The 18,083-nt window shown below is 45.8% G+C and overlaps 1 protein-coding gene across 1 annotated transcript; it reads right to left on the bottom strand.

Moving 5' to 3' along the window:
* Positions 1 to 6,726: 6,726 nt before the first annotated feature.
* LOC130492485 (E3 ubiquitin-protein ligase TRIM7-like) lies at positions 6,727 to 17,707 on the bottom strand. The gene is made up of 9 exons (XM_056866237.1): positions 17,270 to 17,707; positions 16,594 to 16,758; positions 15,160 to 15,255; positions 13,342 to 13,572; positions 11,958 to 11,980; positions 9,897 to 10,015; positions 9,292 to 9,324; positions 9,143 to 9,145; positions 6,727 to 7,244 (listed from the first exon to the last, which is right to left on the bottom strand). The coding sequence occupies exons 1-9, from the start codon at positions 17,705 to 17,707 to the stop codon at positions 6,727 to 6,729; spliced, it is 1,626 nt and encodes a 541-aa protein (XP_056722215.1).
* Positions 17,708 to 18,083: the final 376 nt, after the last annotated feature.

Below are 18,083 nucleotides of genomic sequence, written 5' to 3' on the forward strand. Positions count from 1 at the left end.
CCCTTGAAACATTTGCCCACAATACAAACAAATATACGTTTTCTCTGCCATTTGTGGTTCCTCAAGTCAGTCCTATGACGGAAGCCGTTTTCACAGTCTTGGTCCGTCTGTGTTCTTTCAAGCTTCAAGAATCCCTCTTCCAATTCTATATTTCTAGCATCTTCCTCCCAACGCAGTTTATTCTTCACAGGATCGCTCTGGCTACTGCCTGTCACCAGTCCTATTTGTTTGCATTTGGGGGCCCCCCCGGAAACAACTCTCTTCCAATCCTTTTAGAAGGTTGATCACCAATGCCCGCTTGCTCAGCTCTTGTTTGCAAAAAATTCTCCTCTGATTCCAGCACTTGGGTATTATATCCTGGAACAAAATTAGGACAGCATGAGCAACATCCCCCAAGGCAGTGATTACCCCTCATCCCTTCTAATTCAGTATTGAACACTGTATGCTGCAGTGGCTGGAGTATCAGACCATGACTAGGGAGACAAAAAGTGCATTCCTATTGAAAGTTACTCCCATCCTAGCCCATGGATTTCTGTGGATATAGACTGGATTATCCCTGCACAGGATGCCACCGTAAGGCAGCATTCAGATGTCACCATAAACTAGGTCTTGTTTAAGCCACAGTTTATGCAACAAACTCTAGTTAGCTTACCAAATGTAAGTAACAAGATCCCAATTTGCCCATAAAACCCTGGTTTGTCTGCTTCTTGCCCCTTCTCCCATCTACCCCCAGGATGAAGATTGGCCCTACACTGCCATCTCTACGGCCAATGGGACCAGAATAACGGCAATGTGAGAATTCTGATGTCACATCAAACCACAATTAATACAAGCCATGATTAACAAACCAGCTACCAGTCTAGTTTGAAATCCAATTTCATTGCACACCAACAAACTTGTAGATGACCCTACAACAAATTTGTAGGGTCATCTACATTCAGATGTCAGGGGAGGGCCGCGGCTTAGCCGTAGAGAATCTGCAGAAGGTCCCAGGTTCAATCCCTGACATCTAGTAGGTGATGAGAAAAACCTCCATCCCAGACCCTGAAGAGCCCCCACCAGTCTGGGTGGACAAGTCTGACCTTGACAGACTAATGGTTTGATCCAATATAAGGCAGCTTTGCTTGCTTTTAAGGACCCGAAGTTAATCTTATGTTTATAACGGTTATACGCCATTAACAGTGCAATCCTAAACACAGCTACACCTTTCCAAGCCCACCGACTTCCACAGACTTACATTTTGCCCAGGTGGTAGACTCAGATAGGGGCTTCAGTGACCAGTTCCTATCCTACACCCTGCCTTACTTGAAACTGTAAACTGCAGTATGCCTTATGTGTTTTGCTTAACACTTATTGTCAAGCTCCAGGTCAGGGACAAATCCTTAAACTCTTTTCCTCTATACTTATTTAGAATATCACCACCCCTCTGCATATCCACTAGACATGGATGCTGAAATGAACTGGTAAAATGAAAAGGAATCGATGCCTTTTAACCACTGCTGTGTTTGGAAACATATGCCGCTCTTTCTACATTTGCATATTGTGGAGTTTGTTGTTTTATTTCAATGTGTTGTAACCTGTCTCGGGATCACATGTGAAGCTGCCTTACACTGAATCAGACCCTTGGTCCATCAAAGTCAGTATTGCCTACTCAGACCAGCAGCAGCAGCTCTCCAGGGTCTCAGGCAGAGGTCTTTCCCATCACCCACCTGCCTAGTCTCTTTAACTGGAGATGCCGGGGATTGAACCTGGGACCTTCTGCATGCCAAGCAGATGCTCTACCACTGATAGTGCTGTACGATCGATAGATCGATCTATAGATAGATAGATAACAATGGGTAGCTGTGTTTGCAGCAGTAGAAAAGAACACGAGTCCAGTAGCACCTTAAAGACTAACAAAATTCTTGGCAGAGTATAAGTCACAGTTCACAGATATCTGAAGAAGTGAGCTGTGACTCACAAAAGCTCACACCCTGCCAGACAGACAGACAGATACCGACAGACAGCGGATGGACCCACAGACAGGAAAGAAAGATGAAATGAAAAATCTCTGGAGGTGAGGACTATTTTTGACACCTTTTTGACACCTTAGTAAGAAAACTAACTTCTCAGAGTGTGGGGAACGGCCCACAAGTCTGGAGGGCTCCTGGGAATGTCCCAATATTTTGATTTCAGCTTGGAAGGAGGGGTGTATTTCAAGATTATATTTCGCAGCAGGTGGGTGGCAGCGGAGAAAAGGTTACGAATTTCCCCCGACAGCGGACGACAGACAGGGTGGGCAACGGGTCTCGTCCAGCAGGGTCTCCAGCTAGGCTTGCCAACCACCAGGCATGGCCTGGAGATCTACCAGAATGACAACCAATCTCCAACCTACAGAAATCAGTTCCCCTGAAGAAAATGGCTGCTTTGGAGGGTGGCCTCTATTATACTACCCCTCACACTGAGATCCCTCCCCTGCCTCTAAAGATCCCCAAAAAAATTTCCCAACCCAGAGATGGTAACGTCTCTATTGGTCGTATTTTAATCCCTTCCATTTCCCAAGAGCTCAACAGGCTGCATGCCCCCTCCGTTAGAACCACCCTGGACGATAATGAATGAATGCTTGGCTCGGTGAGAGTAAAGATTTGGCATCAGATCTTCCTCCAAGCAGCAGTAAAGCCGTAACCATTCCCCCCCCCCCCCAGTCTCCCACAAGGGTATCCTGAAAACTTCCTCGCAACCCGAGCAATTCCCGCTAAAGCTGCTAGCCTAAATATGCAACCATTGTTTGCTCAGAAGCGACAGCAAAAGGGAGCCAAGCCGAAATCCCACCCCCACCCACCACCCCCAAGGAAGCCAGGCTGGGCTCCAGCTGCAGCAGCTCAATTCAGCCACGCCAGCAAAGAAGGCAGCGTCAAAAAGCTCCCAATCTCCACCAGCCCCCTCCCCCCAATATGCAGCCCCCTCCCCCCCAATATGCAGCCCCCTCCTTTTACCTGCGGGAAGTCGGTCGGTCGAGCTCAGGCGACCGAAGGACCTGCAAAGACGCGCACCGACCGCCGGAAACCCCCCCCCCCCCGCTCAAAGATTTGCTTGCAAGGGGGAAACACGTGTACGGAAGGACAATGCAGTCCGCTGCACTCGGCGACACGTGATCGAGGCGACACTTCCGTGAGGGGGGGGACTCATGGGTTTTTGGAGCTAGTATGGTTGTTCAGATCTCAGAAGCGAAGCAGGGTCATCCCTGGTTAGTATTTGGATGGGAGACCACCAAGGAATAGCAGGGCTGCTGTGCAGAGGGAGGCACTGGCAAACCACCTCTGCTAATGTCTTGCCATGAAAACCCCAAAAAGGGGTCGCCATAAGTCGGCTGCGACTTGACGGCACTTTACATACACACACATGGTTATTCTAAGACAGTGGTTCCCAACCTTTTTTTGACCAGGGACCACTAGGACTTTTGTGTTCGGTGCAGGGACCCCAAGGTTCAACATAAAAATCCCGGGAATTTGAAAATAAACTTTAATCATAACTGTTAGTGAAACATTAAACTTAGAATAATATTTGAATATATATATTTTATAATAGAGAACTTTTAATTGAAAATATTAATTTATTATGGGTTTATAACTTTGTTTCGCGGACCTTAATTTAGTTCTCGCGGACCCCTGGTTGGGAACCAGTGTTCTAAGAGATGGATTGACAGCCTTCAATTTGCAAGATCTGAGCAAGGCTGCCAAAGACAGGACGTTTTGGAGGACTTTCATTCATAGGGTCCCCATGAGTCGGAAGCGACTTGACGGCACTTAAGACACACCTGGTTACTTTGTTTCAGCCTAAGGAGAGGCTTACTTAACTGCCGTTGTATGTGCGTTTTCTGTTGTTTCCCCTCCTTTGTGGAATGGCCTGCCTGAGGAAGTTAAGAAGGCTCCTACTTTCTGGGCATTCTGCAAAGAAATTCTGCATTCTCCAGAAGTGGAACAAATGTTTTAAATAAACAAGCGACGCGTATAGTTCTAAGACAAATTTTATTTCGGTATTGGTTTATTGTGACAGTTTTTTCTATTCACAATTGTTTTAATAGAGTAATTCATAGAATACGTGATATAATCAAGACAGAGGAATATCAACCAGAGTAAGCTTGGGAAGTCAAAGTAAATTGAGAAGATACGACTATTCTTTGTATAGACTGAAAGTCTCAGTGAAGAAATTTTGACATTGTTTGATTTTGGATCTCAATTATAACTTAAATTTGTTCTTTTGTGTTTCTTAATAAAGCTAAATTTTAAAAAACTGCCTTTGTATGTGCGTTTTCTGTTGTTTCCCCTCCTTTATGGAATGGCCTGCCTGAGGAAGTTAAGAAGGCTCCTACTTTCTGGGCTTTCTGCAAAGAAATTCTGCAGATTCTCCAGAAGTGGAATAAATGTTTTAAATAAACGATGCATATAGTTCTAAGATCAGTTGTAATTCCAGGAGATCTCCAGCCCTCACCTGGAGGATGGCAAGCCTATCAAGGTGTATGATTTTGAGTGGTCTAAAGCTTATTTGGGGGCAAAGCTGCCTGGAATTTCTTAATCTGCATTTTTCCTGGAGTGCCCCACTTTGGAGTAGTCAAAAGCAAAAACTAGGCTTTGACCAAGGAACAGTATAGGTCCCTTGTAGAGTCCCCTGAATGGGGTGGTAGTGGTGTATGAGTTGTGGTAATCCAAGGGGTTTTGGCAAGTGTGGTTTTTAAGTATCATCCAAATTTGTGGTTGGATTTAGGAATAAGGAACTGGGAACCAAAATCAGCCTCCTGCATGATCCTGCCTCTCCCATTTCCTTCAAATCCTTCTCACTCCCCCTCCTTTTCTTTGGATCCTTTGGCACAATCCCCCCTTCCTATTTCCCTACAGAAATGGGAATGAATGCAGATTCTTTCCATTTATCCCTGCCTCCACTTCCCTCATGACAAAGGTTATTGTGCAAGCTCTTCAGGTCAGGCTCCTGCCTTCCTGCACTCCACCAAGTGTCATGTATATAGATGGCCCTTTAAAAATAAATCAAAAGTGCCCTGACCTGGATGACCCAGGCTAGCCTGATCTGGTCAGATCTCAGAAGCTAAGCAGGGTCAGCTGTGTAGTATTTGGATGGGAGACCACCAAGGAATACCAAGGTTGCTGTGCAGAGGAGGGCACTGGCAAACCACTGCCATGAAAATCCCAAAAAGGGGTCGCCATAAGTCGGCTACAACTTGACGGCACTTTACACACACACACAAAAGTGGTGGGCATTGTGTGTGTGAAAGTGTGTTCTCTTTGGGTGAAAACGCATGGTCGCTTTATCCTCCTTTAATCCCTGTTTCAGCCAGGATCGAACGCATGCGTTTCGCCTAATGTGCGTTCGATCCTGGCTAAAACAGGGATTAAAGGAGGATAAAGCGACTATGCGTTTTCGACCTTTGCCTCCTCCATATGTAGGGAAGAGGAGGGATCTAAGATTTTCTCCTTCCCCAGTTTCTTGTAGAAGTGGGATGGTATTATCACCAAATTGTCTGAATTCTAGAATTCACACTGGCCTTTTATGCACGGACGCTTTCTCGCGGTCACTCCCAACGACTGCTTTGGGGCTTCCCTTTTGATTATGCATGCCTTTCCCAACCATCAGAGGTTGCCTCGTTCTCCCTGTGCATTTTGCCTGAGGTTTTCCAGATGCTGTGTTAGCCAGAATCTGGAAAATGTGGGCAAAATATGCAGGGAGAGCGAGATGACCGGACAGAAAAGGCATGCATAATCAAAAGGCAGCCCCAAAGCAATCAGCGGGGGTGACCGCGGGGAAATGTCATCGCATAAAAGGCCTCTAATAAGATTTTAAACACTGAAACCCAGTGTGCTACAGCACACAGTGGGATGGACTCAGACTGGTGAGTCCTGGGTTCAAATCCCTGCTCAGCCATAAAGCTCACCGGCTGTTGACCTAAATTACCTCACAGGGCTGTTATAAGGAATAAAATGCAACCGCGCCCTGTTCCTTAGAGACACAATAAGGGAATAAAACAGAGAGATGGCCATGTGGGTGAAAAAGGTTTAGGATGATACTGAAGAGAGACCCAAAAGCAAGTGCAAGAGAAACCTTTAATACAAGTACACATTGAAAACATCCCCAATGGTGCCCAAAGAGGGGGCAAATTTACATCAGAAAGAGGGCAAAGTAGAGGAATGGGTGAAACCTCCCCCTCTCCTCTGGCATTGCTCCGTATTCCATATCCCCCCCCAACCTATGCTGAAACAAAAGTAAAGAAGAGCGATCTTCAAGACTGGTCTTCAAGCATCTGACTTAGTTTTCCCTCAGAACATAATAAGGAATGAACTTTTATGCCTACATGGTGGGGGGGAAGATAGCTATAATAATTGTGTGCAGTCAAGTCGCAAGTGACTCATGGTGACCCCACGAAGCTCCACCTCATGGGGTTTCAAGGCAAGGGATGAGCACAGGTGGTTCACTATTGTCATAGGCAGGATTGAAGGGCATGCAGCCTGCTGGTCTATCTATTCACAGCTCTCCTTCAAAACAGATCTGTTGTTATTTGTGAAAGTTAATTGTCTCTATGAAATAAGTTACAGAGAAAAGGGAATGCTGGGAAATGGAGGGAGAAAACTGACTTCAGTCATTTTGGTGACTGGGAAATGGCCTTTGTAGAACTATAGCACCAGGCTCTTAAGAAATAATATTTTTTATAATTAACGGTCCTGGTGTGAACAGACTGTCTCAAGAAGAGAGTTCGAGGCGGCCTTTGAGGCGCACCCAAAATAAGGGAAGGAGGGCCTCTTCGGAGAAGGAAGTTTCCGAGAAAGTGCAGAGAGGGGTTGCTGTGTCGGCATCAAGAAAGGCCACCTGCCCCCCCTCACAGTTCAGACACACTCGGATCCTCTGGAGTTCCCCAATCAGGGAGAGTGGACAATAATTGGGCTTGCGGGCTATCCTGTAGTAGCCCCCCCACTTCCCCACAGCCCAGATCCCTTCCTCGGGGCTGAAGATGACCTCTCCCTTCCTCCTCACAGACTTTCTGGCCACCCCCACAGCCCATTCTTCCTCGCTCCCCACAAGGACTTCCCAGAAATGGCGGCCTGCTGTGAATCCCTCGCGGCCCAGCACGGCGCCGTATTTGTCAAATCGTTCAGGACTGTCAGGAAGGTCTTGAACTTTGTCTTCCCATCTGATGCTTTTCCAATCCTGGGACAGGACGATTTTGCGATTGGCTGTGCCCAAATCCAGAGTCACGTTTTCTGTTGGGGAGAAAGGGGGAGACAGAAGAGAAGCGGCATCAGCTGAGTGACTTGGAGCCACTGACCTGACACTGGTCAGTGGCCCGTGTGGAATGGGGTTGCCAGCAGGCCTGGAGAATATGTCCTGCCATTTTAATACAGGCTTAATGTTTAGGAATGGGCAACAGATGCTTTTTTTAAGGCATTAAGGTAAACATCATTTGATAATCGTTGCAGTTCAAACTGATATCAAATGCACAGTTAGAAGGACCGGTTTTAAAGCTATCAACCCTGATGTGAGAATTCCTTGTGGATCTCTTTGAAATAGTTGTTAGTTTAAACCTTCTCCTTCTGCTGCCTTGAAGATAATTCACAGTGGGTAGCTGTGTTAGTCTGTCTGCAGTAGTAGAAAAGGGCAAGAGTCCAGTAGCACCTTGAAGACTAACAAAAATATGTTCTGGTACGGTATGAGCTTTCGTGAGCCACAGCTCACTTCTTCAGAAAGCTCATACCCTACCAGAAAATATTTTTGTTAGTCTTTAAGGTGCTACTGGACTCTTGCCCTTTTCTACTCCTGCTGCCTGTTATGGTCTGCTCCCATTCATTTGTTTTATAACCACAGAGTTGGAAGGGACCTCAGGGGTCATCTAGTCCAACCTCTTGCACAATGCTTCCCCTTGATTCAAAGGGGTTCAAACAATTCACTTTCAACCCACTTTGCAGCTGGATTTTACTGTGTGCAAAGGCTCTCTTCCCTTGTCCTATTTAAGGAAGTTAGGCCCACCCTCAAGGCAGAACAGCTTTCCCAGGCGCCTCAATAGAAAGTTTTTAAGGACACACATTTATTCATGTGCTCCCTTCCCCTACACCACTGGTTCCCAACCAGGGGTCCGTGGACCCCCAGGGGTCCGCGAGAACTAAATTAAGGTCCGCGAAACAAAGTTATAAACCCATAATAAATTAATATTTTCAATTAAAAGTTCTCTATTATAAAAATATATATTCAAATATTATTCTAAGTTTAATGTTTAACTAACAGTTATGATTAAAGTTGATTTTCAAATTGTTGGAATTTTTATTTTGAACCTTGGGGTCCCTGCACCGAACAAAAAAGTCCTAGTGGTCCCTGGTCAAAAAAAGGTTGGGAACCACTGCCCTACACTCATGGAAGCAAATTATTCACAACTGTGCCACCTCCCCCCGCAAAAAAAAACTTCGTGCCTCTAATGAACGAGGGCTTATGTTGTTAATGCCTCCTGTAGTATCTTTGGTGGCAACTAAAAGAAAGCTACTGTATTGCTAACTGGAACCTTTTTCTCAAGTAGAGTTACCAACATGGAGCTATCACAATTCAAGCATAATCTACCCAAGGCAGGGGAAACGGATGCCTCAATCACCCCCTTTTGGTGGGAGAATTCAAGTAGTTTTCCTAAGTGGCACATATTATTTAGGCATCAATAACAGGAATCTTTGCCTCATGTTTTAAGGTGCCTTCATAACGTTTTTCTTGAAAATGCTGTTCTGATACTAGAGAAGTTGCAGAACCAAAGCATGTTTTAAAAAAAATGTAAGATAGATGTAACATTTCAGTACGGCTGAAGGAGCTTGAAAGCAGCTTTCAAACACATCGTAATTTCATGGAGAGAGCTCTCCAAAAACCAACTCAAGCACCCCAACCATGTTAAGGGCCTGGACTTTGCCTCCCATCTGGAGGATTCCCCAAGGTCCTCAGGTGTTGATGTCCAGCACCTGTTTGCCTGTCACCACCCACTCCTGCCAGTGGCCAGGGGGGAATCTGGCTACCCTATGCCTATCATTTCAATAGGGAGGCAGCAAAAGAGGCATCCCCCTTAGAGTTCACGTTCTCTGCCATCCTGGTAAATCCTGACAGACCTCCACAGATCAAAGCTTTGAAAAACTGGCTGGGGCAGGGAGAGTGAGATTTTGAGGAACAAATCAAGAGCGTCCAAGTAGTCTTCTCAATGGAAAGATGCTTAAGAACAGGAACTGAAGGTGAAGCTTTTAAATTTAGAAATAAATGGCTACTGCACAAAGTGGGGAAAAGTACCTTTCTGCAGATGAACTCCAGATTCCAGTGTGTCTGAGGAACCAAAAGAAACAGAATATAAGCATCCTTTCCTTGTGCTTAAAATAGACACTGGGGAGGGGGAAGCAGTTTATAATGATGTCTATTTTTTTTCTGGGTTTCAACTGAAGGATTGAGTAGAAATTGGGGAAAAAACTTTTGAGGAAAATTTCCCCCATAATTTTATTTGTTTGCAAATACTCAAATTTGCTTTGACTTTACATGAATTGGTTCACTGTTTCCAATAAAGGGTTCAGAAAAAAAGAGGAAAAACATCACATCTGGCAAACTGACACTTAACACTACTAAGTGATCAAGTCTATGCTGAATTGGTCTTTTGACTGCAATAAATGACCTTCGCAGTTGAATATGTTTAGTCTACAGCCGACATTCTCTCCTTTCTCCAAAAATGCTACGCAAAACACTCTCAGCAACTAGCAGAAGAGAAACAGCGCTGAGAAAAGCTCCTGATACTGGGCCAACTCACCCAGCAAGATAGCTGAACGGGACTGAAACGTCTAAGCATTTTACAAGTTCAAGCTCGATCTTGATTCATGCTTCTCACACTCCATTCTTATTATTATTACCTTTGAATTGCTTCATGACAACCTCTAAAAGTAGATTTAAATCACCAAAGTCCCATATCCTCCATTTAAGCGCACGAGGAAATGTCAGTGGATTCTCAAACGTCTCCTTTTCTTCATACCTGCAGAAAACCATATTAAGCCACCATCCATTCAATCCAGAATTCCCACAAGTGGAGCAAAAAAATAAACGGAGGTAGGAATTGGCAGAAAGCCTAGAGACACTATCTGATGTTGAAAGCAGACAAAGCCAGAACTTATTTGGGGGAGGAGGGTTCACCTCACTGTTGCTCCCGAGACTCCCAAGCCAGGTTTTAGAGAGCCAAACTAGACATAATGAGAAATGGGAAGGGGGGTTCTCTACAAGCAGCAACCCCATACCCCCCTTCTGACATCTGTCTTGAAATGTCAAGTGAAGGAAGAAGAAAGGTGGTAGGAGTGCAGAACGAAACCTGCAGAGATCCCAGTTCAGTCAGTCTAATTTACTGACAGGTTGTTGCGTGTGTGTTAAATGTCATCAAGTTGCTTCCAATTTATGGCGACCCTATGAATTAATGACCTCCAAAACGTCCTTATGAATTAATGACCTCCAAAACGTCCTTATGAATTAATGACCTCCAAAACGTCCTATCATTAACAGTTGCTCAGGTCTTGTAAACTGAAAGCCGTGGCTTCCTTTATAGAGTCAATCCATCTCATGTTGGGTATTCCTCTTTTCTTGCTGCCTTCATCTTTTCCTAGCATTATTGTCTTTTCCAGCGACTCTAGTCTTTTCATAATGGGACTGAAGTACAATAACCTCAGTTTAGTCATTTTAGTTTCTAGAGAGAGTTCAGGCCTGATTTGATCTAGAACCCACTTATCTTTTTGGCACTACACCATATCTGTAAAACCTTCTGCCAACACTACATTTCAGATTGTTATGAGGATAAAATTGAAGAAGGGAGAATCATATATACCTCCTTGACATCTTCAGAGGAAGAGTGAATTCCCCATGATGTCTAAGATGAGCATGAACTCATTCAAGTTGTGCTACTGTTCCATGTGATGGTGGGCCAGGAACACTGTTGGAAACATGGCACACAACCCAACTCCTGCTCCCTCATGGAGAGCTTCACATACCTTCCATCAAGCATGGAACATATTGAATTAGGCAGGGCAATCATCAAAGTGTTTTTCACTAAAGTGGCCTTTGACCCAACCAAGGACTTAGTCGAGCCGAATAAAAGTTACTCTCTGCCATTTTGTGGAACTAAAACCGATGGGGTGACTAAACTCAACCTATGTGTTCCCCATGGTGGGGGTGGCTTCTTTGACAAGTGAACACAAGAAGCTGCCTTTTCCCGAATCAGATCCTTGGTCCCTCAAAGTCAGTATTGTCCACTCAGACCGGCAGCGGCTCTCCAGGGTCTCAGGTAGAGGTCTTTCACATCACCTACTACCTGATCCTGACTGAGGGTTGCCTAGTCCCCCTGACCATTGGCAGGGGAGGTGGATGGGGGTGATGTTACCAGGCTTAAAATGAGGCCTAGGTCTCGACATCTCCTGTGTTGATGATGATGATAACAATGAGGGGGACACTCTGGGCAAAAACTCTATAGTAGAAGCTGTTTTTACCTTAGAGTTTTGCCCAAATAGAGTATCTCCTTCATTGCCATCAACGTGACAATGTCACTTCTGGAAGTGACATCATCATGCCAACGCCGTCAAGGCTTAGGCTTCATTTTAAGCCAGGTAAGAACCCAGCTGGCCAGCGCCAGGTGGAGGGGGCCTAAAGGGGGAAATTCCTTCACCTCCAGTGGGGGTCTGGCAACCCTATTCTTACTGGAGATACCAGAGATTGAACCTGGGATCTCCTGCATGCTTAAGCAGATGTTGTACCACTGAGCCACAGCCCCTCCCCTATGAGACTACCCATTTTTAGAACCAGAATTCTGGCTAGACTTTGTAGAAAAACACAGGCAGATGTCAAGCCTGAACCCCCCTGTGGTGTCTGGGGGCATGATTTTCTGTTGGTGGGGCTGTGCGCATTGTCATTTTGGCATTGAAGAAGAATTTACTTACCTCTGCAAGGTGCTTCTGACATCCTAAAGAGAAAAGAGAGGAGAGAGGATTCAATGTCTGCCACAGACCACACCAGGAAAATTCTCCCAGATGCTGGAGGGTGATGTAATCTAGTGCCCTCACCTGGATAGCCGAATCTGGGAAGCTAAGCCGGGTCAGCCCTGGTTAGTATTTGGATGGGAGACCACCAAGGAATACCAGGGTCACTATGCAGAGGCTGGCAATGGCAAACCACCTCTGAACGTCTCTTGCCTTGAAAACCCCATAAGGGTCAGCACAAATCGGCTGTGACTTGACGCCCCCCCCCAAAAAAAATTACATCAGCAGGCAAAGTGGTGTCATTTTGAATGCAGAACCAGGTGGTCTGGAAAAAGCCAGTGTAAGAAGCACTGTCAACCCTCCCAAACCAACATCCTCCCTTTTAAAAGTTGCTGCAAAATACCTTACATGTGGCCCTCATTTTTGGTTTTTTTTTTTTTTTAAATAGCTACATGTGAACTTGGGTTTTCCCTCAATGTGGTTCTGAACCATACTCTTCTTTTCTGAAACACACACTTGCTTCAAGGACTGACGCCAAGTGGCCCCAGTCTACCATCTTGTCCTGCAGCTCCGTAACCTGCCAAGTTGTGGTCAGCTCTCATTTTTTACCAGGGCTTGCCCTGGAGATCCCATCTCAGCCACTCACAGTAAAATGGGGCCATATTTTGTTATACACAGAACATTTTTATAGGCTGTAACTGATACACAAACGTAAGATGGACTCCCTTTTGATGGACCACCCTTTTGATGTAACAAACTAGTTTTGTTTTTGAGTAAATACTGTATGACAGGGGCCTCCAGCATTTTTGAGGCTGAGGGCACCTTTGGAATTCTGACACAGAAGGGTGGGCGCAACCACAAAATGGCTGCCGCAAAATGCCAGGGGAGCAAGGCTACGCATAACTCTCATAGTACCTCTTCAACATTTAAGGCAGACAATCTGTTTAACAGGATGCCCTTCAACCTGCACAGCCAATCAGAAGCTCTGCTGGGCACAAGCCCCACCTGACCCTGCCCACTTTCTAAAAACCCTTGGAGGGCAATAGGAAAAGTATTGGTGGGCAACATGGCACTCACAGGCACCACGTTGGGGATCCCCGCTGTGCAGTCTTACAAAATAAAGAAATTTAAAAAGTAAAGAAATAAATCAACAGAGGAGAACAGCATGTTGCTGGATGCACAACGGCAGAGAAGCAAGCAGCATATCGGCAGAAAGGAAACAAGAACTTATTAGCAGCATGAACAAGGCTCATTTGCTTTCTGCCTAAGGGAAGGAGGCACAGAAAGGGTTTGGAGGCAGCCTCCTCCCGAAGGGGAGCCTGGGCTGTTCCTGCCACACTCATACCTGCAGGAGCTCACTGGCTGGCTGCTGACACTTCTCCTCCATCTCCCAGATGAGGTTTTCCAGAGAGGAGAGCACCTCAGAGAGTTCGGCCAAGTGCTGGTCCCTTTTTCGCACTACCTCCTTCTCCACCTCTTCCATCTGGGCCAGCAGAAGTTTCTCTTGTTCCTCCAAAAACGTGTGCAGTTGCCTGAACTTAGTCACTGTCTTCTGCCGCTCTCCTTTGGTTTGCTTCTGAGATGGAAAGAAGAAGAAGGAGCAGGCCAAGGTCAACAATACACACTTTGTAGTAGGAAGAGGTACATTATTGGGAATCTTGTGGGTGTGTAAACCACTGTCAAGTCGCAGCCAACTTATGGCAAGCTGTCAGCTCTCTGGCTCCGCCCACTCTTGGTCTGTCAGCTCTTGCTGCAGATTAACCCCTTATCCGTCACACAAGCCAATAGGGTTTTCAAAGCAAGAGACTAACCGAGATGGTTCGCCATTGATTGGCTCTGCAGAGCGACCCTTTTATTCCTCGGTGGTCTCCCATCCAAGTAATAACCAGGACCGACCCTGCTTAGCTTCGGAGATCTGACGAGATCAGGCTAGCCTGGGTCATCCAGATTAGGACACTGGGAATCTTACAGGAAGGGAAGTTTTGCTTTTCACAGAGATTACATCAGCACTGTGCAGAAGAGAGAAATATTCATAAGCCCCCATCCTTAAGACCACAGTGAATCTGGGTTTTGATGTATTCTTTTTCTTTACAAAATTGAGTTCTGGGAGATGAACACTAGATCCACACTCTAGATTCAGAATAGAAGGAACTTCTCAAATATTTATTTTTCACATGAAAAAAATTGCTTCCGTTTAGCATTCCAACCACAATGGGGTTTTTTGGAACTTCTACATGATGTCATAGAATCATAGTCATAGAGTTGGAAGGGACCACCAGGGCCATCTAGTCCAACCCCCTGCCCAATGCAGGAAATTAACAACTACCTCCCCACCCACATCCCCAGTGACCCCAACTCTCGCCCCGCCATGCAGGATCCCACATTCAAAGCACTCCCGACAGATGGCCATCCAGCCTTTGCTTAAAGACCTCCAAAGATGGGGACTCCACCACCCTCCGAGGCAGTGCATTCCACCATGTCATCCTCTAACGGTCCATTTTCTGGATTTTCTTATGCTTTGCTGTGATCTTTCAAAAATGTGGTTTGATGGAATCTTTTTAGAAAGATTGCAGTCAAAACATTTCTACACCATGTGGACAAAAAAGGTGCAATTTTTTTGTAGGCCCTACCCACATTAATGCCATTTTTCTTGCCTCAGTCTCATGTGGTTGCTTTGCCCCCTTCACCCCCAGAGATAATTTTGTTGCTATTGTTAAAATCAGCAGTTGCTAGATTGCTATATCTCGATAATGTTATTACAATCAATTGCCACAATCTGCTAGTTACACTGAATTCCCAGCTTTCTTTTCAGTCTCTAACCCTTTTCATTGCACAGGCATAAGACGAAAGGTGCATTCCTTATATTCATAATATTTTCTTTGGGAAACCAAGACAATCCATGAGGGCTGACTCATGGCTTGTCTCTTCTGAATGGTATATTCAGGGGGTTTTTTTTTTAATGTTGTTTTTAGTATATTGTCGAAGGCTTTCACGGTCAGAGTTCATTGGTTCTTGTAGGTTATCCGGGCTGTGTAACCGTGGTCTTGGTATTTTCTTTCCTGATGTTTCGCCAGCAGCTGTGGCAGGCATCTTCAGCGGAGTAACACTGTCCTTCAGTGTTGTTTTTAGTGTCTCTTCACTTCTCAGCAATAGTGACACTTACAAGCAGGTCTTGGCTTTTCTTCACTGCGTCTGCTTTATATGCCAAAAAATTTTCTCTCTCCTTCCTCAGACTCTCCAAACAGCTATGGAACTGATCCTGAAGGGGGGAAAAGACATGGGTCGGGTTTGCTCCTTTTTAGAGGTTTACTGAAAAACATATAAAAACCAAAACTGTCATTAAGCACCACCCTTGATATAAGCACCAGATGTCCTTAACTGGATCTTCAACCACATTTTTCAAATCACAGTTGGGGGGTGGATTTCAATGCTGAAGCACAGTGAAAACGCCTCCTCCAATACGGCTACTGTTTGCACACTTACAGGTACCGTAGGGATACTGCATGTATCCTCTGCTCCCCGGAGGAAAACAGCAATTCTATGATAGCCATTTGATCTGAGAAAGTAGTGAAGAGGAAATACTTAAAACTAGTACCCAGCTTGCTGTCCCCTCTCCCGGTAGCTCTACTGTACAATCAGCCAGCCAAAAGTCAACATGGCTGTTTCCACATGGCTGTTTCGCTCCACTTTAGCTTCCATGTTTGGACCTACATCAAGAGATCTTAACTTTAACTTGGTCTTAACAACCATGGCAATAAACTTTGCTATTTGCATTGTTATCCATTCATCTCTACCCAGCAATAGCATTATAAGTTTACTCAAATCTGATCTCTCTGATAACCATAACAAGATATTTCCAAGATATCTTTCCCGATCAGCTGTAAACTTTGAGACCGAAAGGTCAATTGGGCCAAATCTTCGATAGATCTATGATCGCAAGTGCAAACTCTTTCATCGGAGTTCTATTCTCGGAGCCCTTCACTACTGACAGTTGTAAAATGTCCATGCAAGGTTCAGAAAATGCCTTTCTCTGCTCAGTGTTAGTATAAAGTGTTAGGTGGAGCCAAGAAGGCGTCCTGGTGTATATTCACGCTCTGAAGCTCTCTGTTTTTAGGGCTGTTTTATCTTAATAGCCCTTCGTCGGTTTTCATGAAAGGCTGATTAATACGGTCTCATACGCTTTCAAACTATATGATACTATATAAAATTATGATAACAAACCAGGGAGGCAAGGAAAACACAGGGAAATCTGTCCAGATGCTCCATGGTCACAGTGAATGCTTCTGCATGCACAGCAGCCACAAGATCTATGCAATGAATTGTCTGTGTGTGGTATCAGCCACAGCCAGACTGGAAGGGGGTCAGGGTCCCAACCTCACCCCCAAGTTGGCCTGAGCAGGATTGCGGGGGGATTTACAAGGGAGCAGCCAAACCAGGAAATACGAATCAAAGAGCTGTTTTCACTCTACCCTTTGGGCCTTGAGGGTGAGTTAGATACCAGAGGGAGTTTCCCCGGAGCATCATGGTAGACCCAGGGGAACAACCGGGAAGGATCCGCCGCTCTTCCCCGCCAACATCCACCCTGTAGATTTCCTACCTTGTACTCTTGGGAAGCCTCCTCAAGAGGAAGTATTTCATGATGTTTGTGCTCCTTGGATCCGTCACAGACCACACAGATGGGGTCTTCATCGTCCTTGCAGAAGAGCTTCAGCGGCTTCTGGTGCTTCTTGCAAACTCTCTCCTTTCTAGTTGCTGCAATTATCTGAGGGGAAAAAACCCACCGCATTGGTTTCACTCCCCACCACCAACCTGAATTTCTGAACCCCCTTCAGAGATTAATATCTACGTGACCAGGGCTTCTTAATGCCATTTCTGTGCCATTTGCGAGACTAGTTGCGAGTGGTGTGGTTCTTGGACCTCCACCTCCAATGCTGCTCAGGCTATAACCGGAAGAGCTGAGCTTCGCCCATCTCGATCCTAGGGGTATGACTCAGAGGTGCTTTCGAAGGACTTCTCCATTGGGTGCTCTGAACAGGTTTTGGGCCCTGACTCTGAGATGTGGCACAAAGTTAGACCTGACCCAGCCAACCTTGCCAGTTGTGCAGTGCTCAGTTTTTGGGAATGACACACACACTTCTCTGTTCCCGCATGGTCCCCACTAATTTCATTCTCCCTTAGGCAATGAACCCTCTTGGACTGGCCATTCTACTGAATCTATAAAGAAACCAGGAAGCCACAGCTATTCCACATCAAGATCCACAGAGGTCTCTCACCTTATTTTCCTGGGAAGCCTCCTCCAGAGGAATCACCTCGTGATCTTTGTGCTCCTTGGATCTGCCGCAGACCACGCAGAGGGGGGCTTCCTCGTCCTTGCAGAAAAACTTCAGGGGCTCCTGGTGCTTCTCGCAGATTCCTTCTTTTCCTTCTCCTCCCTTCACTTCTGCCCCCTTCCATTCCAAAGGACTGAGTTTCTGGATTATTTCCACAAAGTTGGCCAGCTGCTGGTTCGGCCGGAGGTTCCCTTCCTGAGCTCTTCCTCTGCATTGAGGGCAGGAAGCCTCTGCCCCTGACTCCCCCCAGCTCTGGGCCAAACAGGCTCGGCAGAAATTGTGGCCACACTCTGTGAGGATCACTGGATCCCTGAAATAGTCCAGGCAGATGGAGCAAGTGGCTTCCTCACATAGCTCTTTCACTGGGCTCCCGGCAGCCATGGCTTCCTTGACAAAAGGGAAAGTCACAGCATTACTTTCCTTTTCTCTGTTTTCAAATCAGTCACTGTGAGCTTCCTTTGCCGGAAATAGGTTTCATTTAACCCCAGTGACGTAGAGTCAACAGCAATAGCTGTGCTGACAGGAAATAACCTCTGGAGAAAGAAAACTACTTCGACAGCCAGTGATGGATCAGAACAGCTGGTGGGGGGGAAGAAGAGGAGTTGGTTTTTATATGCTGATTTTCTCTACCTTTTAAGGAGAATCAAGCTGGCTTACAATCTCCTTCCCTTTCCCTCCCCACAACAGACACCTTGTGAGGTAGGTGGGGATGAGAGAGTTCGAAGAGAACTGTGACTAGCTCAAGGATCCACCACTC

The sequence above is a fragment of the Euleptes europaea genome, chromosome 1 (assembly GCF_029931775.1).
Source record: "Euleptes europaea isolate rEulEur1 chromosome 1, rEulEur1.hap1, whole genome shotgun sequence".
Classification (NCBI taxonomy): Eukaryota; Metazoa; Chordata; class Lepidosauria; order Squamata; family Sphaerodactylidae; genus Euleptes; species Euleptes europaea.

Bases quoted from the DNA above. Each gene is read 5' to 3' on its own strand.
- LOC130492485 (XM_056866237.1), bottom strand. From the start codon at position 17,707: ATGGCTGCCGGGAGCCCAGTGAAAGAGCTATGTGAGGAAGCCACTTGC. The intron at 15,256-16,593 runs GTAGGAAATCTA...TCCCCCCTTCAG, and splicing joins AGGCTTCCCAAGAGTACAAG to GATCAGTTCCATAGCTGTTT. The intron at 10,016-11,957 runs GTAAGTAAATTC...GGTTTTCTGCAG, and splicing joins GTCAGAAGCACCTTGCAGAG to GTATGAAGAAAAGGAGACGT.